We start from the raw sequence: 22,620 nt of genomic DNA, 5'->3' as shown, positions 1-22,620 counted from the left end.
TCAAGGTAATCTATTTTACAATTGTAAACAACATGTTCTGCATTACATTGAACGTAAATAATTTTATTAAAATTTATCCTTTGCTGATTTTTTAATGTTCTTCTTTAGTTGAATCATACGAAAAACCGTCCTCACTTACCCCGGTAAAACCTATGTGAGTGCAGTTTTCGACAATTGTTTGTTTTCGATGCAAAAATAGATTTAATGTCATTTTTTCTTCCATAACACTTAGTGGAGTTAATAGATGATTCGCAACACCATTGTAAACGACATAAGTTATCATTTCTGTTACAATTTCTTGTTTGCTGTTAAGACCCCCGGCGCAAATTGTCAGAATAAAAATCCCCAAGTGATAGATCAATTGAAAATTTTCGTATTTCATATTTATTAAATGACAAAGGACAAAGCTAATTTGTTCCTGGGCATTTAGGGTCCAAAGCGCTGACGAACTTCCACATCTCTTTTGATATTGTTAAGCTTTTCCCGATTTATTAACAATCATTAATAATTTTCTTGTTTTGGAACAATTTTTTTTAAGCTGCTACCATATTTTATCTTAAAGCTGAACTTATGGTATTATTTGAAAAAAAGAACTGCATTTGAATCATTCAGTGATTTCATCGGTACAATTCATCATCACCTGTCTGACAGTGGTTCTGTTCCATAAACGGTTGCGTAACTGCATTTACCAAATCACTCCAGATGACTTGTACAGGATCTTCTTCCTCAAACTCCGACAACACACACAATCGACTCTGTTCCATTTCCTCACAAACCGAAGAATCCCAATTGGTGAAGCCGTTCCGCAAAACAATATCAGTCATGTTGCACTCTCGCTGCCGTAGTTTAAATTTCAAAGTCAACAGACGGAAGTTCGGGTCCCTGAAAACTAGAATGATAATAAAGAAATGTACATGTAATTTTTTTTCAAAATAATTAGCTAATTTAAATTTTTCTCTATGAATTTTAGTAAAAAATGGAATCATGGTTAAATATTTCCTATCATGATTCAAATTAAGATTTTTGATGAAAACAGTATTTGACTAATTAATGACTTGAATTTTTGATTAACTATCTGTGATAAGGCAAAATTATAGCTCATTCATTATGATACAAAATCTGTACCTGTCTTTTGTCAATATATCTTTATCTGAATTCAATTTCTACGGCCTTATCGGTCAATGTTATATTCTCATAGTGAGAACATTTCAAGATTTGAATATTAAAGATGAATATAAGAAGTTTTGAAGAAATTTACAAGTGTTGAAAATTTTTTCCCGCTAATTTTCAACACCTGTATCTTTAATATTCAAATCTTGAAATGTTCTCACTATGAGAACATAACATTTACCGATATGGCCGTAAAAATTAAATTCAGACAAAACTCACGGTGATTAATCTTAATTAATATGTTTTTATCTTCTGGAAAAAAAATTAAAATACCAACAAACTTCATCACAATAAAACTTCAATCAGCTTATCCAATATTTCACTGAGCACAATCTAAATTTATACATAAAAACATTTGAAAATTTTACCATCATTTTTGCAAAGCGATTCAGATATTCTGAAAAACGCTTTTTTCACAACTGATTTTGCCTCCGTTATGTTTTCCTCCCCAATACTCATTAGGACACCCTCGAAAAATCCATCGTAACACTCAACAGTTTCATGAGTCCTTGAACATAATCTGAAAAATAGGTTTCATTTTTATAAGATTTAACAACGCTCAATTCAAATACCGACAAGTCTCCGAACGAAGGGGTCTTTGTCGTAGATTCCGGTTTTGCTACTTCCTGAATGCACTGAACCATTTCTCTTACGCTGGCTGCAAGTTTTACAAAACGTTCATCGGGTTCACTTTTTTCTGGGGCATTTATTGCTATTATATTGTGTTGCTCGCTCTGATGCATTGGAATCGCTTGAATGGCTGAAATTTGTTGTAAGTATTTTATAAGTATTTTTGAATAGCCAACTGTAGAGAACCAAACAAAGCAAACCATTTACAAAAATGACAATTAAACTCAGTTTGATATAATCCATTTTGGCAGTCGAAACTGAGCTTCACGCGTGGTTTACAAAAAATAACATTCACGATACTGGCGAAGAAAGTATGTGGAATTCTTTTTATACCCGGTTTATTGTATTGATCAATCGACATGTTAATTGAACATCACAATATTAGAACGCACTGAGGGAAATACCCTATCATCCTACTGAATTCTATCGGTCCCTGCCATTTTGCACCTCAATATTTAGAATCGATCATTTCCATTCCCGTAGGGTAACCATAGTTAGTGAACAGATGTTTTTTCAAGCAATCTCGCACTTAAAGGTTTATTGTGGTTTATTCGCCTTATTCAACAAGCTTCTGGTACAGATGTTCTCACAGAAAATTGTTCTGACGCACGCAAACAAATTCGGTAGAATCCGTTGAAACTTATGACATCAGCGTTTGGGTGGGCGAATAAAATGATACTGGTGAAAAAAACATATTAAATATTTTAAGATTGATTACAGAAAAAAATCGGCATTTCGATTTTTTTACATTATAATCGAGACTATCCTCTTACTTACGCACTATTCCCCGAAACAATCCATGATCGAAGGTTATAGAACAACTATTCAACTAAAGTTTTGTTTTGAAAATTTACGTTTTTCAGATCATATTGCCACCCATATTTTATAAAACATAATTATAATTTTTCAAATTTTTACAAAAAAAATCGTTAGAATGCTTTCCAAAGTTATCGAAAACTGGAATAGTTTCGACAGAACTTATTTTTAGCATAAAATTTGAAAATTTGAAAATTTGAATGGAAATTTTGAAATCAAAAATCAAAATTTATTTGAAAGAACTACAAAACTTTTTGGCAACACTAGAAAGTTGTTGAAGGTTGAAGGCAGTTTTGAGTTCAGTGGAGAAAGTTCTGATAATTCAACATTTAATGAAGATACATTTTGATAAAGATACATATATGTTCGAATCAAGAGTGAGGTTCTTGGGATTAGATTGATGTACGCTAGCTGATTAGTTAAAAAAATGTACATAGCTTTGTGCAATGTTTACTTTAAAATATCTGCATTATGGATGGTAGAAGCACAGATGAACAGTTGCAAAAGCTAAGCCTTGAAATGTGTGTAAAGTCCCAACGATCGTCTGTCTCAAAGGACACCAGAGAGAACTGTCAAAAAGAAATTTCAGTGTAAACAAAAACAAATGCAAACATCTAGTCAGTTTTGAACGAGTCGTATGGATAATTGTTATAGTTTTTTTTACACGTTGAGATTCGATAAAATTACTGATGAATTTCGAAACACATTCATGAATTGACATACAAAATGAATTAGCATAGCTTTTTCGACTACCCACATTCACCTCGAATCGTTGAATCCGAAAAGCTTGATAAACTGCTCCCTATAACGAACTTAAAAATATTATTATTATTATTATTTTTAAATTTGTTTCACGTCACGTCACGTCAAGTCACGTCACCACTAATTGCTAGACCGTGATTGACCGATATCATCAATTTTGCACAGAGGTAAAAAAAGGCGCTTGGGATTAGCAGCACATTCTCAGCGAACAAAAAGGGTAACGGACTTATTTTGGACCAGGGGACCAATTTTGGACCACCCTGTCTAGTTCTCTTATAACGCAACTAGGGTAGAAGCACTAGTTATTGAACAGGTACCAGATATTGAACACTAGTAAAACATGAACCGATTAAAACAATAATATACAGTAGAAAAATGAATCAAAATTCGTTGTGTCACTGTTGAAGCATTTTCTACCTCTGTTCAAATTTTTATCAAGAATCTCGGAATCTTGAAGCCACAATCCGCGAAACTTGAATATGTGGTCAAATTTTGGCATGGTTTTTCGACTGGATGAAGAAAACAGCCTATTTTTGATTGGGGGAAAAATTGGATAAAAGACAAATAAACGTCTAAGATAATGATATGAGTGGTTTCAACCAAGTCTTTTTAAATGATTTCTGGAAGAGTGGCAGCCTTTATAATCCAAAATTTCTTAAAATTTACCAAATTAAAGTGTTCAATCATTGGATCACAGAAAACGCCAATGTTTCAATTATTGAACGTTCAATCTTGCAGTACTCGTTTCGTAAAGAAATGCATGTACCAGTTATTGAACAAACATCGGTTGGTGTTTGGAAATGTAAACAAACTGTTTCTCGGTTGCTAGCTCAACCAAAATCGCCCCTGCAAGCCATACTATCAAGCAAAATACCCCTTAATATATGCAATGATATTCAATGTTTACGTGTTCAATAATTAGAACATTGCCTGTTCAATATTTGAATCATTGTGTTTAATCATTGGAACAAAAGTAGTTTTCAATAAAAAGGCTTAAATAATAATTTCAAAACATATTTCCGCGAAAAAATATATCGATTCGAAGCAGAGAAATAAGCTTAAGCTACGCTATCAAAATTTTATCAGAAAAACCTTTCGTTATTATTTATTGGCCACAAATGTGTTGAATCCCAAAGATAGTGTTCAATATATAGTGTTCTTACCCTAATAATGAAAAAAATAAGTGCATTACATTAAGTGCTCGGGCTTCAACAATATCTGCTAAAAAAAAATTCATGATTATTTGTTTTATAAGAGAGCTAGACAAGGTGGTCCAAAATTGGTCCTCTGGTCCAAATAAGTCTGTTACCCTATACTGATCTCTCTATAAACATCAATAACGACGCCGGCCACGCCCTAGTAGTCAATAGATAGTTGGGAACAATAAAGAAAGGGATGAAAAGCATAACATTGCGCCTTAGGACCGAGGTTTCCTCTGCATCACTTTTGACAAGTATTTTGATTGTTTACAAAAAATCCTGTTCTTATGCTACAGTTTTACGTTGATCCGAGATTGAAACAAGATGCATATTTAATTTCTGTTGTTCTGTAGAAGAAAATGCTTGTATGACAAAAACTTCACCGAACTCTCTCTTACAAATTATCACACAAATTTTTCATTCGAGCATTTGATAATTATCTGGGAGAACTTGCCTTCTACCGGACATTTAAGGTTTGTAAGCAATATCTCCAAAAATATATTTATAAACATTAATTCCTCTACTGAATTGAATAACAGTGTCATGATGTGCAAACCATATTGGGAATAAGATCATTTTCTATAATGAAAACAAAGTTTTGAAAAATGAAACATACTTAAAGTGAAAGTCTTGACAACAAGCTAAACTTTTCTTCTTTAAAGCATTGTTGAATTTATATTTTCTTGGCATTATTTATTAATTCCTTTTGCGCTCTGTAGCCTACACAGTCTCAACTAAGGCAAATTGCACCTCAATGTGCAGAACAGTTACATATCATGCAAAAAACCAATAATGTATTTTGTTTTTCATTTGCGACTCTCCAAAATATCTCAAATGTCTTTGAGCGATGAAAATGTTAGTCCCTCAAAATTTAAATTAATTCAAGTTGTTCCCAAAGTTGTTATTTTCGATCTAAAAACAAAAAAAACCGCCAAAAAAGTTACACACAGTTTTTCTATCATCAACAATGAAATCCAATTGATATGTTGAGGAAGGAATTTCCGGGTTTGTCTAAACGAACCCTTGAGAAAAAATTATGCAAAAATAATACTTAGAGCATCTGTATCCGTGGTCCAAACAGCCGGTGTAGACCCAAATTCCGACCAAACCAACCGCACTGGTAATCCATTATATCAGTTTCAACAAAACTTTTTCTAGAACTGGTAAAAGGATTGGTCCAGAACTGAGCAGATTTGGCTCCAATTTACGCAGTTCTAAACCATTTGACAGTTAGAAGATCACGAATGTCTTTGCAATTTTTTTCACTGAAATTTTTTCACTATAATTTTGTTGGTCCAATTTTTGTATAAATTAGACCCAAGAATAGACTACGGATTCAGGTGCTCTTAAAGGGTGATACGATCAAAATTTGGTCAATATCAACTTGACGTATATCTTTCCATTTTGCATTTAAAAAACCTGAACACCTCTCATTTTGAAGGTGTGTTGGTAGAATGTTACTCCTATTTTGATTTTGGAATTCACTCTTCAGTTGTCAAAATGCCGTCCAAGGAAGAAGAGCGTATCAAAATTTTGCTCGTGCATCGCGAAAATCCGAGCTACTCGCACGCAAAGCTGGCAAAATCGCTTAAAGTTGCCAAATCAACCGATACAAATGTAATTCAAGTGTTTGGGAAACGTTAGTCGACAGCCAGGAAGTCTGGATCGAGGGGAAATCGAAAACCGGAAGCCGCTGAGACGACAAAGAAAGTTGCCGGTAGTTTCAAGCGAAACCCTAACCTCTCTCTCCGAGATGCCGCAAATAAGCTGGGTGTATCGTCTTCAACCGTGCATCGAGCCAAAAAACGAGCCGGACTATCGACTTACAAGAAGGTAGTGATTCCAAATAGCGATGATAAACAAAATACGACGGCCAAAGCGCGATCCCGGAGGCTGTACACGACGATGCTGACGAAGTTTGACTGCGTGATAATGGACGACGAAACCTACGTCAAAGCCGACTACAAGCAGCTTCCGGGACAGGAGTTTTATACGGCAAAAGGAAGGGGAAAGGTAGCATATATTTTCAAGCACATGAAACTGTCAAAGTTCGCGAAGAAATATCTGGTTTTGCAAGCCATCTGTACCTGTGGCTTGAAAAGCAGCATTTTCATAGCCTCCGGGACTGTCAACCATTACGGTAAAAAGGTCATGGAGTGGTACGCCGCCAACATCGTGCAGGTGGTTCCCAAGGACAAGAACCCTCCCAACACGCCAGAGCTCCGCCCAATTGAGAAATACTGGGCTATTGTCAAGCGGCACCTAAAGAAGACCCAAAAAAACTGCCAAGGACGAGCAGCACTTCAAGGCAAACTGGTTTTCTGCAGCGAAGAAGGTGGAAAGGTGGCTGTACAAAATCTGATGGCAGGGGTTAAGCGTAGGGCTCGGCAATTCGGATTTGGAAAAGCGGAAGCCTAACTGAATATTTTTCCTGAATTTTATACTAATTAAACTTGAAAAAGAAATTTAATTTGATTTTTTAAATAAACGATTTCACTGATTCACACGCGTTTTCCCTTAACCAAATTTTGACCGTATCATCCTACAGCTCTGAACTTAATTGGACTTCCTAAAGTTTTGTAGGGACCTTCTCATCTTAATTCTGCAACATTTCATCCGAATGTCTCCCCTAAGGTTGCTACCGGAGGAAACTGTGATTCATCGTTTTCCATCAGCATTTGTCCACATTTTTTTTAAGTATCCTTTCTCCGGGAATTAGACCAAATCAAACCACTGACAATTTCTCACAATTCTGATTTTTGGATTGGATCTGTCCATCTGAATTGGCATATGATAAGAATTGTTCTGAAATATTTTTGCTATTTCTTTCAAATTTGCTTGAAATGTTGTATTATGTGTATAGCACCAAACCGAATAGCGACAGTAGGACTAGCGAAGCTTTTTTTTGTTTTTCTTTTTTCAGTCCAGTGATTTCGATGAAGTACTTGAACGTTGTGAATGTTATGAATATTGATCTTTTCAATTATTCGGCCAAACGAATATTCTTTTGAGTTTTTTTTTTGAAAACAACTTTAGCGATTATTTCAATGCTTTCTTTTACTTCCATATCAATGCCCCGCATGTTTAAGTCGATTATTTTCAACCAGATTACATTATCGGATGATGTTTTACGAGTTATTTTTTAAGTAGGGGTATTTCTGATTTTCGTTTCATAAAGTAACAAATTTGCAACAATTAATGTATGGAAAAATGGAAAAATTCGTATTTCATTTTAATTTTTTTTTCTTCATATACTCATCATTTTCAACTGTTCAAAATGATTTTTAAGGAAAAATAAAAAATCATGAAACGAAGGGTTAAAACGTCAACAATAACTGAAAAGACATCAGATGACCAGTCGCTTCTAGGGCGTTTATCGCCAAATAAAATGTATTCTTGTGAAATCTGGGATAAACCATGTCGAAAAATGTTCCAAGCTATTTGAAATTGCTTCTCTGATATTGAATTAGATGAAGGTCGAATTTGAGCAAGATATATTCAAAATAGTTGTTGAAAAAATAGATGATCTTTAACCTTAAGCAAACCATAGTTTCAACCACACGTATCCACAAGGTCAGGCATTCTGGACGATTTTTGAAAAAAAAGAAAAGGTGCAAAATTGATGTATATTTTGATAGTGTTGAAACATCGTTATTGAACAAAAAATCTAAAAAAAATTAAAGAGGAATTTGAGTTTTTTATTTGATTTAGCAAATACTCGGGTAGTTTTAAACCAAATCTGGACATCCCGAACAGATTTGACTTATCTGGATGCTTTACTAGATTTAAGGGCAAGCCTATGATACATATATAGAAAATCTGGACTAAACTATAATCAAAGTATAAAGCGATACCGTTCAGCATTCTTCTGTACGATATACTGTGAAAGATACGCGGATGTTTTGCTGGACCTGGACCTTAGATGTTTTGCTGAAACCATCAGATTTTAATGTTTGTGTAGCTTTAACAAAATTACTTTTGGGTATTTTATAATTTATCCAAAATTCCTATTCGGCCGAATACTTAGCTCAACTATTCGGTGAGCCGAATATTCGGCTTAACGGTTTTTCGGCGGTATTCGGCGCCGAATATTCGGCCGACCGAATATTCGGTACATCTCTATTATTTACTGTACATTTTCCTTAGGTCATCAATCGCATGCTTCAAGTCTCCTAGGAAACTCGCGCTGCGTCCTTCTTTTTTTCAACGTCGCGACGTGTGCGACGCTCAGCTAGTAGGCAAAGCTGCTATGATTATTAGCGCTCATATTTTGAATTTTTTCTGCATGCATAATACAATAAAAGGCACAGAAGTCACTATGGGATATCAGGCGGCCAACAATCGGAATGGTGATTGTCTTCAAATTTTTTTCTATATTGTGTAATGTTTAGCTGTAGGAGTAGACTGAGTCGATTTGGAGTCATTTTTGAATTTCTCAAACCCTGGGGTCTAAAAAGCTTCGTCTTGGTCCAAAACTCATCCATGATTTTTTGTAGAATTTTTAAGTTACGTTTACATGAGTAAAGTTGAACTTTTAGGTTGGTATGGGAAAATTGAATATTTTGTACTGAAAAATCAGCATCATTTTTGCTTCTTCTGTTGATCCAAGCCAGCTGGGTTTTTGTGCCAATTAATCAAATTTCTAATGGAAATTTTCCGCTGAACAACTTTGTCGAAGACCTTAACTTCGTATCTTATTAGACAAAAAAGTTATTAACTGTTTAAGAGGTATGTCTTTTCGCATTGATAAACAATAAATTCAAATGACATCATTGTTAGGTGCCTAACTAAGTATTGCATGACTACTTTTCATGCAATACTTCGCGAGGCTCGAGCGGTGATGTTTTTAAGAGTTTAGCTGCGGATACCAGCAGCGAAGAGATGCAGAGCGATTTCAAAGATGTGCAAAATTCAGGTTTCAGTTATTTATCCTTGTTTTTAATTTGTAATTTTTGTTATCTTTGAAATTTATGTCATTTTTGTCATTTTTGTCATTTTTGTCATTTTTGTCATATTTGTCATTTTTGTCATTTTTGTCATTTTTGTCATTTTTGTCATTTTTGTCATTTTTGTCATTTTTGTCATTTTTGTCATTTTTGTCATTTTTGTCATTTTTGTCATTTTTGTCATTTTTGTCATTTTTGTCATTTTTGTCATTTTTGTCATTTTTGTCATTTTTGTCATTTTTGTCATTTTTGTCATTTTTGTCATTTTTGTCATTTTTGTCATTTTTGTCATTTTTGTCATTTTTGTCATTTTTGTCATTTTTGTCATTTTTGTCATTTTTGTCATTTTTGTCATTTTTGTCATTTTTGTCATTTTTGTCATTTTTGTCATTTTTGTCATTTTTGTCATTTTTGTCGTTTTTGGTTGATACTTGGAGTTTTATTTATTTGAATTCAACTGCATTGTAGCTTTATCGAATTTTAAAACTGATTTGTAGATGAGTAAAATTTAATTTTTGGATGCATTATAGTCATTTAAGTAGCAAATATGTGGTTTGAAACAAGTTTTTATCTGTTTACCAAGCTTATTTATAAACATCCCATATTATTTATTTCACCGGAATTTCAAATGTCTCAAGATGATGATTTTCGATAAAAAATTCTTCGGGATCACTATTTTTTGACGTTTTGTTGTTTCGTTCTTTTTTCAACACGTATACAACAATCTGCTACAAACATTTTATTTCTAAGTGAACAAATCGTCCACCAAATAGGACTAAAACTTAACATAGGGGTGTGCCTATGAGTAAACAGGAAAAATGTTCGTTTTTGATATATCGCCATTAATACCTAAGATATCGTTTTCAAATTTTTACACATGATTGCTGGCAACTTTAGTTATTGGAAAAACCATTCAAAAGTCTTTTTGTTGAGCCATTTTTGCCTCTCACGACGGTAGAAGCTAATGTAAAACGTAGATAAAATTGTGTTTCAACAAGAAACACTTCGATCGCTAGCCTGATTCACTACCAAATGCAGCAAATTCAAACTAAATCCATTCTGTTTTGTGTTTCGGAACTTGATACCTGAAATTTTGAGTAAATTGATTATTCTTTGATTACTAAGATTTTGTACTCTTAAATGTTAACATAGTTATTCCTTATCAATAAATTATTCATGAATTCTGAATGAATAATAGATCCATAATTGTACTGTTTCAAGCCAACTTGTTTGCCGGCAAACGACATTACGCTAATACCGTTAGCGCCAGCTTTCTGTTTTTTCCATGTATCAATCAAGCTTTTACTTTCATCCATTTCAATAGAATGCGATGAACCAGGTTTCTTAGTTTTGGTAATTGATACTGCTCCCGGTAGACTCAGTTCTTGACATTCAAGCTCAGGAGACTCATCGAGCTATATCAAACGACCACAGAGGTTTCCCATGAAATGAATACCGTAGGTCGCAGCACCGGTAATGAAGTCAGAAACAGTACCGGAAAAGTACTGAACTACACGTTTGTTAGGTTGTAAAGAACTATTTTCTTTGGAGTTCCAGTTCTAGTGCTCTTCTCTACAGATTGATGCTAAATAGTGTCATCTTTCAAGCGGTAGAAACTGAGTTTGATTTTTTCACTATAAAAAGCAGTACTATCTTTTCGGAAGGTATCATTTCGATCACAGATTTGGTTCAGTCATCGTGTACAACACAGTAGGACTGATCCTGGAAAAAGCTATGGCTTTTAAGGTTCGGGTTTTCAATCGCATTTTAGATAAACAAATCTTAATAATTATCATTTTTTCAGCTTGTTCTTCTGCTTGTAGCAGCCGTTGGAGCAGCCAGCATTCAGGATGCTCAACAACAATCTCAAGATCAACACATACTCGTAGCGAATCCGATTCAGCTTCAGGAGCAAATCGAAAGACAGCAGCAGCAGCAACAACAGCAACAACAACAGCAGCAGCAACAACAAAGATCTCGGGACCAACGAGAAGAAGATGCCATCGGATACGACTTTGCCTATTCCGTTCAGGATCCGATCACCGGGGACATCAAAAGCCAGGAAGAGTCACGACGCAATGGCAACGTGAGAGGACAATATTCCTGGGTTGATGCCAACGGAGTCCGCCAAATTGTGGACTATCGAGCGGATGACCGAAACGGGTTCAACTCGGAACATCGCCGGGAACCCGCCGCCCGACCAAGATTGAACCGCGTGCTCCAGGTTGTTCCGGCACCGCTTTACACCATCGATACCGTTATTGCTCCGATCTACACCTCAGCCTCCCGACAGGATCAACCTCGCAGCCGCCAGCAACATAATCGTGATGATCGCGACGAACGCCAGGACAACCGACAGGATGACAGACGCGAGGATCGGGATGACCGCGACGAACGCAACAACCGCAACAACCAGGATCAGGACGAACGCAGAGATGGTGGACGCGACAGCTGGGACAGACGCAATTGGCGTGATAGTCGAGATGGCCGCACCGATCAGGATCAGGATAACCGCGATGATCGTGATGGTCGAGACAATTGGCAGCGCCGTGGCAACCGGGATCGCAGTCGCAACGATGGACGTGATCGTGGATGGGACAACAACGGCCAGTCGGAAGTTCGATTCCAAGCGCCGACCGTTGCCTACCAGTACCGCAACTAAGCATACTAATCAAACGAAAATAAGACAGGACAGCACTCTAGAATAACTGAACGAGAAGGCACAAGTCAGCGATACATTTTGAGCAAGTTATAGTCCGTTCAATGCTTTTATGTAGCAAAGTGAAGAAATAATAAAAACATACTGAACACGATATGGCGTTTGATTTCTTTGTAGATTTAAAATATTTACAGTAGAACCCCGCTTCTCCAAGTTCCGGTTTAACGAACTTTCGCGTTATCCGAGCCACTATTTTAATTCACCTGGAATATATGCCAGTGCATGAAACAAAGCAAAAGGATAGTGTCTTCAATGTATTTCGTGTAATAAGGGTTTTCTTAGCTTGGCTCAACTTTTGGTTGGCTCTTCACCTGACTTCCTCGGGTAAGCAAGGCTCTACTGTAGAATTAATTATCGCGTATAGACTTCATATCTCCCGAGTACAAAAAAATATTTCATTTCCAGATAGTTCTACAAAATGTTCTACAGGCAATGAAATAAATGGTTTAAAATAAAAACGCATGAGCTTAGTATGCTGTATTCAATTAGATGAAAAAAAGCATCCCGACCAAAAAAGCGTAGGGGAACTGGGTATAAAATGCGCAGTCGGGACAAGATGCACCACCATCAGTATTTCACTAAACAAACATTGTTCAACATTTCTGAAAATGCCAGTTCGTTCTATTTACATTTTTATGCGTTTCTAAACATTTGTGGACCTTCTAAGTATTCTATATTGCGTAAATTTGACAAAAAACAAATACAAAATTTTTTAAGAGCATTTGTTACATTTAATTCTAGGCTTAGAAATTTCGATACGAGAAAATGAGCAAATACGCAAACAGTTTACTTTTACCCATTTCCCATCAAATAATTGAGAGCGTGCAAACAAAAAACACACCCCTGTCGATGAAAACAAATATCAAAACACTGAGCAAAAACAACCGAAAGAACTCGGAATTCGGAAGGATTGTCAACCAGACATCGGATTGAAAATTGAACCGTTTGAGCGCAAGTTGGCCACAAGAGAGACGCCAGTGAATTTTCATTCGTGGGAAAATTTTATCTTTTGCGGTTGGCTCGACTGACCGACAGTCGTCATTAGTTCCGGAAAATCGAGAAGCTCGCCAGCAAAAATTTTACGGGCAGATAAAAAAGTGCCGCACGAGTCGGAATCGACGTTTCGCGAGTGGTGTGTTCGCCGCAGCCGCTAGAACTCGGCACGAAAAACAAATTCTAATTGGACGCGGTCCAAGAGATCGGCCAGGCGCGCGAGCGAAGCTTTTCTTCCCCCACGGGAAAAACGTGCGAGTGAAGCATCGAAAGGCACAGGTAAGCAACAGACCAGAATCTGTGATCCGAATCTGCTACAACCGGCACAATTTTAAATTGCAGAAGCGCACGCCTAGGCCAGAAGGAATTGTCGGTAGATTGAGGGTGGAAGACGTCGCAAAAAGGCAAAGGTAAGCGACAATTTAGAAGCCGGGAAATTTGTACTAAAGCACATTAATTCCAGTTCGCTTGTACACACCTTTCGACCACGGCCAAAAGCGAATCCCACAGGGAGAAAATCAGCGCAAGGCGCTAAGAAAAGGCGAAGGTGACACACACTTCAACCAAAACGTTGGCTAAATTCCCGAAATCAGAGCGGACGCTAGGCACCAAAAAGCGAAAGATTTCGTTGGTCGTGCGTGACCACAGTTGGCCCAGCAAGAAACTCTTGCTTTCGGCATATCAACATCCAAAAAGGGGTCGGAAGTAAGTTGAGGTTAGATTTCTTCAACAAATCTTTTTTCTAACCCCACTTTTCCGTCCCAATAGGACCTTTTTTTTGCCATACTCTTTTTTCTTTTTTGGCCACATCTTTTTGCTACACTTCTACTGCCATACCGCTTTGCCACTTCTGTTTGCCACATCTTTTCTCACCCTTGATGATATTCGGCTCACCGGATTCGGCGCTTGGTACTCGCTTCTCCTCGCCAGTAGTGGGAGCGTTTATTGCCAGAAAGCCACCTTGCCGGAAAACCTTGAGCAAGTTTTGCTGCCTCTTACAATTTGGCTCGCGGTGCCCATTGGACACAAGGCGCCGAGAAGCGCCAAGGTTCCCCAAGGGAAAAGGCGCAAGAGGCTTCGAGGGATCGGAGCTATAGGAAAACCACGTGCGGAAGGTGGAAGGCGTTCCTGGCTGCAACCGGGAAAACCCATTGGTCATCGGATGACATCACAGCAGGAGCATTGTCGCCGGAAAATCGCCGGAATAACCGGATTGTCGTCCAGCAGGAGGATCCGCGCGTTCAGCGGCCCAAGCCGGAACGTGCAGGGTTGCGAGTTAGCAACCAACGAGTTGTGTGGCATGTGTGTGCAGCGACATCGGCGAAGAGTGCACCAAGGTTTCGTTCGTCGACAAGATTCAGCAGGCCATAAGGACATCATCATCAACATGGTTTCGGACAGCCTCCAGATGGCAAGGCACTCGGAGAGGAGCTCCGATGAAAAGTACCCGGAAGTCGGGTCAGCAGCATGCAGAAAGGAAGAAATGTAAGTCGCTCTTGAAACTTTGTTATTTTGAGGGAAATAAAATGGGTTTCGAATTTAGCAACACATTAATGTTGCCATAATGCTATGTTTGCGTTTATTATTTGTGGCAACAAAGCCATTATTTATCTTGTCACACATTTCTTGCAATTTTCAACTTTTTTCGTAAGGAATTACGGCATCTATCAGCAAAACATTTACCTGGCATCTGTTACAATGATGAACATTGGTCTTCACAATCATCACACAACGAAAAATTTCCTTATTCAATTTTTTTTTCTGTAATTTTATACGATTTTTAAAAAACATGTCTAGGCAGGGCAAAACGCGCCATGTCCGTTTATCTTTAAGCATGTTTCATGTTTGTTTAAATTTATATGCAGTTTTCATCACAACAATTTTAAGGATATTTATATGTTGAATTGGAAAACATAACTTGAATATAAACGAATATATTTAAAGTTGCTAAATTTAATATAGATTTAATAAACTATTCACAAGAACGTCAGTATATCTAGCAGCACTGCGCGTAGCAATACATTTTTCCATCTGTGAAGTAGAATAGAAGTGTTTTTACTTGGCAAACACTTTCGGAGGCCCTTGAATTAATAAACACTTATTAATCGTTAAACGGCGCGTTTGGGTACACACATATGCGCACTTTGCCCCAAACGAAATGGAAATCATACTTTAGAAAGCCTTTCAAAATTTAACGATTCAGACGTTTATAATTGGTATAGGTGTTCCTGTTTGTATATTTCTGGTGAAGAACAGTCCCCTTTTCAAAACTACTGTCGAATTTACTGGATTGCATTATTCATTTACGAGTAATGAAAGATTCTTCTTAACGTGGGCGTCTTACCCCCAGTTCCCCTACTACAAACCATTTTTATTAATTGCAAATTAAAAATAAATGCTTTAAATTTTTTGCCGTGTTTGTTCACCTCCGCTCCTAGTAAAAATAACTCCCACTTTCAAAATCAAAAGTAATCAAAAGGCAACAAAGTGTCAATAATAACGTGTGACCTAATTTCAGCTCGAGTTCCAATTCATCTCACCTGTCAGGCTCGAAGAGATGCAAACATGTTCGAACGAAAAAAAAACTGACGGAAAAGAGACTCGCGCACGAATGTTTAATGATTGTGCTCCAATCGAAACAGTAAGCCCACAACTTGTAGGCTACAACCCATAAAAGAGCCATATCTTTGGCTGACGTCGCATGTTTGCTGCTTCTTGATCACCAAACGAGCCACCCTCAGGGCTTGAATGAACAGAAGGAACGAAACAGATCAGAGGTTGTGGCCGTTTTCTCAATGAAAGATGCGCTAGGTCTGAAGTATCGTCGGGATTGCAAATATGGAATCGTGATTATGATTTCTGAGTCCACGTCCTAGACTGATGAATAGTTTTTTTTCCTGTTGATCTATTGTGGTATTACTCCGCGTTACTATTTTTACTTTGCTATGCTACTTGACACCCCTAGACTATTGGTTGAACTTGCAGTTGTTTACCGGTAGCACTACGAGCACACACCTATCTAGGTAGGATCTCCAAGTGCAATCTAATTTCTCTTTGACAAGATCTATCCACACATGCATGTGCTGCATATCATAGAGTCGTACAGTTCTAAGGTAAACCCGGCTAGCATTTCGCTAATGCTAAAAGCGCCAACCTTCATCATACTATGTGTGTCAGGTTATTTCACGACCGGGATTCGATTTCGTGACCGTTTGCTTAAAAGACAGGGTGCTATCCTCTAAGCCGCGATCTGCTAGCCAATGAATAAATTAGAGAAAGACTGATTTTTGTCAGAGCAACACAGAAAAATTTCATGTCATTTGAGAGTTTAAAAATTCAAACTTTTGCAAGAAGCTTTTAGATGCAAATTTTAATTTCATGCTCAGAGTTTTTACATGGCATTGATGTTAAGCAGGTCGTTTCTGCTTCTTTTACACTTTACATCAAGATTTTCTACGTCTCAATGCTCTTTGAGCGTCAGGTAAATTCAAGAATTTTTCGCAGTGAAGGAGCGAATCCTAATGTTCCCATTTCCAAATATTAATATCGATGAAAGGGCAAATTTCTGATCACTAATCGGTATTTCGCTAGTGATGACATGGTTCCTCACATCTTAAATTAGTTTGTATTGTTTTTAATTCTCATAGGACATTTAAAAACTTTAAAAAATTAAAAATAAAGAAAAAACAATAAGTTAATAGTGTATGAATATTTTTCGGAAAATCATCAAATTTATTTAAATCAATGTTTTTATTCAGACATGTCTGGGATAAAATTCAAAAAAAAAGTTAGACTGATGATATCATATTCCATATGCTGGAATATGATTGTTTTGCATTACGCGTTTGTAAACATTGGAGTTTCAACCATCCAAACATTTATGATAATGACTAGCTGACCCTGCGAACTTTGTTGAGCCTTCGAATTTTCACAAAAATAATGATCATGTAAGTAGAGGGTAAATGGTTATATTTGAATGAAATTTAATTATTTTCCGCAAAATGGGGTGAATCAGGGCAGATTTCGTGCTATTTTCGTAATATTTCTGTCATATTGTATTAAGGTGACCTTAACACTGCCGTGATATGTCGAAGTGACGTTTTTGCAATTTTAAGTTTTCATCAATAACAGTGTTTTTCTCATTTTACCCATTATCTTCTTCTCCGGGACTTTTCATGAAATTTGATTAGTATACTTATCACATTTTAGGAAAGGTCCCGAAGAAATGGAGAAAGGAAAAAAGAGAAAAATGCTCTTATTGGCGAAAGCTTAAAATGGCATATACGCAACTTCGGCATAAATATCACGGCATTACAGAGCTCAATCAAAATGAAAGTTGTAAATATTTTTACTATAAATCTTCAAACAGCTTTTTAAACACACTCCCCAAGTTAGTTGAATAGAAATAGTGGCTTAAATCGATGAATACTTTCATTTGAGCTTCCACCATATTCAACCTGAATTCATGCGTTGTTTTTCGCTTCGCAGTTTTTTGTTAATTCCAAGTCCCTATAATCACCTTTTTTCACCCATATCTAATTATATTGAAAATTTTTTTAATGATGGTGCCTGCCTCTAGGGGCAAAAATTACAAAAAACCTAAATGGTTTTTTTTATTTCTAGCGAAAGCCGAAAGCGAATATTTTCTAGGAAAAGTTGGAGATAATTTTTCTTCCGTTTAACATTGTTTTTTTTTTCGTTTACAGAGGGTTCTTGACATTGATATGTCAATTTTCGATTAGCGTTAAGATAAAAGCGCCAAGGAATGTTTTGAAGAAATTTGTCGCCTTTTTACGCAGCTTTAATCAATTGTCTTTCTTTTTTCGCCAAAATCATTTGAGAAGTGTTCCTCACCTTATATCAAATTTGCAGCTTTGGTACATCTCTTTTTGCAGTGTTTCCAAACAACACCTCTCAAGGTATGAAATTTTCCGATCTATTTATACTTCAAATTTTTTTTAGGTATCCAAATTACAATCATTTTTTATATTTGTTACCTGAAATGCATTTGATTTTTTATTCCGGTTAATTTACATTTCAACATATGAAAGAAAACATGAATACTTAGGTTCTGATCAAAATAAATTAGAACATTAACAATATTTATCGAATTCTGATTCACGCATCTTCAAATAAAAGGGTTAAAAAACCCTTTTTTTCGAATGAACCCTGCAAGAGTTATTCGTGTTCGCACATATTTATGCCTCCATTTTTATAAGTAAGAAGATATCAGCTAGTAGAATTTTTCAAGTACCATCAAGTCACCATCTACCGCCCAGTTAAGCGGTTTTTCAACTTCAAACATGTGTAATAAAAAAACGATGGCAGATTTTTATTCGTTTTCTTTTCCAATACATCTCAAAACTGCTCTACTATCAATAAAAAAATTAGTGGAATGCGAAAAATGTACGCTATTCAAAATAATTAACCAGAGTTGCAAGATTTCAAATAATCATTTGAAATTGATACTCACCGTGATGAGTATCAATTAAGCAGCACAATGAATTTCGTTGTGATGCTCAAAGCTTTCGATGTCAAACGAAATTCGCTGAACATCACATCTAGAAAAAAAAAATCACAAATCCAGAATCCAATCGTGCTTTAACCGCCAAAGTAGACACAGGGAAGTGACGCTTGTCTTAAAGTGAAAATTTTTCTAACGCGACACGTGGTTTGTGAAAAATTAAATTTTGAAGTTTCCAATAAAACGGATGATAGTGACCAGTGACAGAAAGTGGACTCACAGTTTACGGTCTGTATAATTTAATATTACCTCTTCCATTAACCTAGCTTAATTATTGAATTCGAAACTACCGGGGTATCCACAACTAAATGCAAGATGGCTTCCGAGGGTTTGAGGATCATTCAGAAATGAATGTTCCTACAGACCCTCCTTTCGATCCTCCATTGGACAAAATAGGCACAAGACGCAAACTGGAAAAAACTAACTCGAGTGACTCAGAATCGAAAACCAAAAAAATTAGAGAGATGAGAACAAAAAAAGAAAGTAATCCTGACCGTAGGACTGACGATGAAGATGAACCTCAGAAAAAGACTAAAAAGAACAAAACGGAAAAATCCGAAACCTTTAAATATTCGGGAAAATGGACTGAAACTAACAAAACCTTCAAAACTTTCTTCATTGAAAAACTCCAGGAGAAGAAAGACGACAACGAAAATTCCAAATCCAATAAACCCGATGAATCCGTCATATCCCAAAAATCTGACATATCCCAAAAATCTAACATATCCCAAAAATCCGACAAACCCGAAAATCCTAAACCCAAATATATACACCCCATGGAAATTGCTAAAATACTCAATAATATAGGAGTCAAGAAATATAAAGAACTGAAGAGCGCTGGTTTAGGGAGATTTAAAATAACCTTTAACCTAGCCAAAGATGCGGAAGTTCTCTTGAACTCAGAAATACTAAAAAATGATTACAAATATCGAGTCTATGTTCCACAAATGTACAAGGAATCCATAGGAGTTATTAGAAACATTCCGACATCGCTTACCGATAAGGAAATACAAGAAAATATTGAAGCAGGAAACAAGAAAATTACAAAAATCGAAAGGATCCGTAAAATGAGAGACGAAAAACTAATAGATACAAATGCAGTCAAAATCTTTATTGAAGGTCAAGACCTTCCGGAAACGGTAACAATTTATGGTATCTCGGCCAGAGTTAACCACTATATTTTCCCTATCAAGCTTTGTACAAACTGCTGGCGATATGGTCACAAATCCAAATCATGCAAAAGTAAACAAGCAAGATGCAAAATTTGTGGACAGGTACACGATGAGGAAAACCCACAATGCAACTCCCCCCCGAATTGTTACCACTGTCTTGGTGGACATATAGTCACAGATAGAAACTGTCCAGAAAGACTTAGGCAGGACAAAATAAGATTTATTATGGCGACAGAAAAACTTACCATATCCGAAGCACTAAACCGTTTTCCCAAGAATAGAACAGCACAACCAAGAATACAATCTTTACAAAATTTTCCTCCACTTACAACCAATAACTCTCAAAATTCAATTCCATCAACATCCACTGCTATATTCCAAGTACCAACACTTCCATCACCTCAACAACAAACCGTTAATATAGATAAAATCACGGAAAGCATAAGAAACGATATTCTCAAACAAATGAACATTCCACACATCTTTAATAAAATGAAAGAAATTCTAAGTTCCATCATCAAACATGCAAATCAAAATAAAAATAAAAAAGACACTTTTGACTCAGATATTTTGCTAATAGAAATAAGCGATAAAATAAAGAATCTCATTAATCAACAACAAAAATTAGGATAACACGAGAACAAGATACGAAAGAAGACACCGACCAAACTCTCCTGGAGATGGCTTCAGGGATGACTACGAGAATTGAGAACGGAGCACATCAGAAGACGATATGTTTATCTCTTGATGAGCCCCCACTTAATTCAAGGGGTTTCCCTGAAGGTAGCTCCAGTAGCGGGTGGCAGGTTAATTCTTTCGTACACTTCGTACCCAATAAGAATTAATTAAACGAGGAAAACAAAATTACACCATACAAATCTTTTCTATCAAAATGTCAGTTCTTAGAAATTTAAACTTCATACAAAACAATATTACCAGCATTAGACCCTCCGACACCAGAAAAACATTGAAATATTTCCTCAATGAAAATAAAATAGATATAGCGATATTGCAGGAGATTTGGATGAAACCTGAAGAGGATTTCAAATTCCCAGGCTACAAATTTGAAACATCCTGTAGACCGAAAGGTCACGGAGGTGTAGGCATTCTAGTTGCAAATAATATCAGATATGAAATAGTCAAATTCAGTAATATAGACCCTATAGAAGCAATAGCCATCAAAACACTCAACACTTTTCCAAATTTATTAATAGTATCAATATATATCCCCCCTCTTCCAATTAGTAATCAAATAATTAAAGACCCCTTTAAAGAAATTCTAAATAAGATATATCAACTTAATATGTCAACAATACTGGCAGGGGACTTCAATGCCCATCACGAAATCTGGAATCCACAACAAAACTCGTGCGTAAGAGGGGAACTAATCGCACATTTAATTGAAGACACAGATCTTGTCTTAATGAACGACGGTTCACCTACTCTCATTAAACCACCCGGCACACTAGAATCAGTTATCGACCTAACTTATGTATCACCAGAAATAGCTAACAAAACCGAATGGAAGGTTCTGGATGATGAAATCAGCAGTAACCACAAAATTATACTTTTCAATATTTCCGAATCCTTCAAAGCATCATGCCCAAAACAAACAATAAATAAAAAGAAAGCAATTGAAAAGATAAATTCTATAGACCCCGAATCAATCAAAAACCAATTTGATATTTATCCTACCCTTAATGAAAAAATCAAAAGCTGTACATATACCACAAATCCCAAAAATAATCCCAAACCATGGTGGGATGATCAGATAAAAAATTTGATGAAAATTAAAAATTCCAACCTCGTTAGATACTTTAGAAACCAAACGCAAGAAAATTATTTAGAGTTTAAGAAATCAAAAGCCAAACTTAAACAAATTATTCGTAAAAAATCAAAAGAAAGTTGGACTAATTTCATTAATTCAATAGACCCTCAAATGAACCAAAAACAATTATGGGATTCAATTAGAAAAGCAAGTGGCGGATACCCATCTAAAAATAGCGAGCATATTTTAAATGACACAAATTTAGCCCAAAATTTCATGGATCTAAACTTCCCGGAAGAATCTAACAGTATCAACTACATTCCGCAAAAAACGAATAACAAAATCACGTTTAATTTTAAAGAGATAATTAAAATAATTAAAGAGAAAAAAGACACCTCTTCCCCCGGCATCGATGGCCTTTCTTTTTATCTACTTAAGCAGATGAAACCTGAACTCTTAAGTAAAATAGTAGAAAATTTAGTTCTAGTCGCCAACAATGGTAATATTCCGGATGAATGGAGGAACATCAAAGTAGTTCCGATATTGAAACCTACCAAAAATCCAAACAATTCTTCATCGTATAGACCAATATCCTTACTTACAACACTTATCAAATTGATAAATTTTCCAGTCAAAAAATTACTTTATAAATACTTAGAGGAAAACAACCTCATACCAGCCTTCTCTTTCGGTTTCAAACGCAAAGTTTCATGTATCAACTGCGTAAACACCCTTATATCGTATGTACACTGCCGGCCAAAAGTTTGGGATCACCCACTAAAAAACATGCAAATTTTGATCGTTCATATCTCAGCCGTCTTAGGACATATTGAAAATCTTCTGATCTCATTTGAAAGATAATGAGCAATAGCTATCTCGGAGGTATTTTGCCCAAATATAATGTTTTAGTTTTGAACTTAA

The 22,620-nt window shown here is 36.1% G+C and overlaps 2 protein-coding genes across 4 annotated transcripts; one reads left to right on the top strand and one right to left on the bottom strand.

Moving 5' to 3' along the window:
• Positions 1-379: 379 nt before the first annotated feature.
• Positions 380-2,096, bottom strand: LOC129750092 (uncharacterized). Of its 3 annotated transcripts, XM_055745314.1 has the most exons (5): positions 2,001-2,096; positions 1,747-1,930; positions 1,539-1,690; positions 641-889; positions 380-562 (listed from the first exon to the last, which is right to left on the bottom strand). In XM_055745314.1, the coding sequence occupies exons 1-5, from the start codon at positions 2,041-2,043 to the stop codon at positions 552-554; spliced, it is 639 nt and encodes a 212-aa protein (XP_055601289.1). In that variant the 5' UTR covers positions 2,044-2,096; the 3' UTR covers positions 380-551. The 3 variants fall into 3 exon arrangements, with proteins under 3 accessions (XP_055601289.1, XP_055601288.1, XP_055601290.1); XM_055745313.1 differs by having other exon boundaries at positions 380-889; XM_055745315.1 differs by having other exon boundaries at positions 380-889; positions 2,008-2,081.
• Positions 2,097-11,163: 9,067 nt separating this feature from the next.
• LOC129746486 (probable basic-leucine zipper transcription factor Q) lies at positions 11,164-12,336 on the top strand. Its single transcript, XM_055740148.1, has 2 exons — positions 11,164-11,269; positions 11,328-12,336. Exons 1-2 carry the CDS (start codon positions 11,258-11,260, stop codon positions 12,183-12,185), a joined length of 870 nt encoding a protein of 289 aa, XP_055596123.1. The 5' UTR covers positions 11,164-11,257; the 3' UTR covers positions 12,186-12,336.
• Positions 12,337-22,620: the final 10,284 nt, after the last annotated feature.

The sequence above is a fragment of the Uranotaenia lowii genome, chromosome 2 (genome assembly GCF_029784155.1).
Source record: "Uranotaenia lowii strain MFRU-FL chromosome 2, ASM2978415v1, whole genome shotgun sequence".
In the NCBI taxonomy this organism is placed as follows: domain Eukaryota; kingdom Metazoa; phylum Arthropoda; class Insecta; order Diptera; family Culicidae; genus Uranotaenia; species Uranotaenia lowii.
Note: the sequence above shows the minus strand (reverse complement) of the source record. Positions and strands in the feature narration are given on the sequence as shown.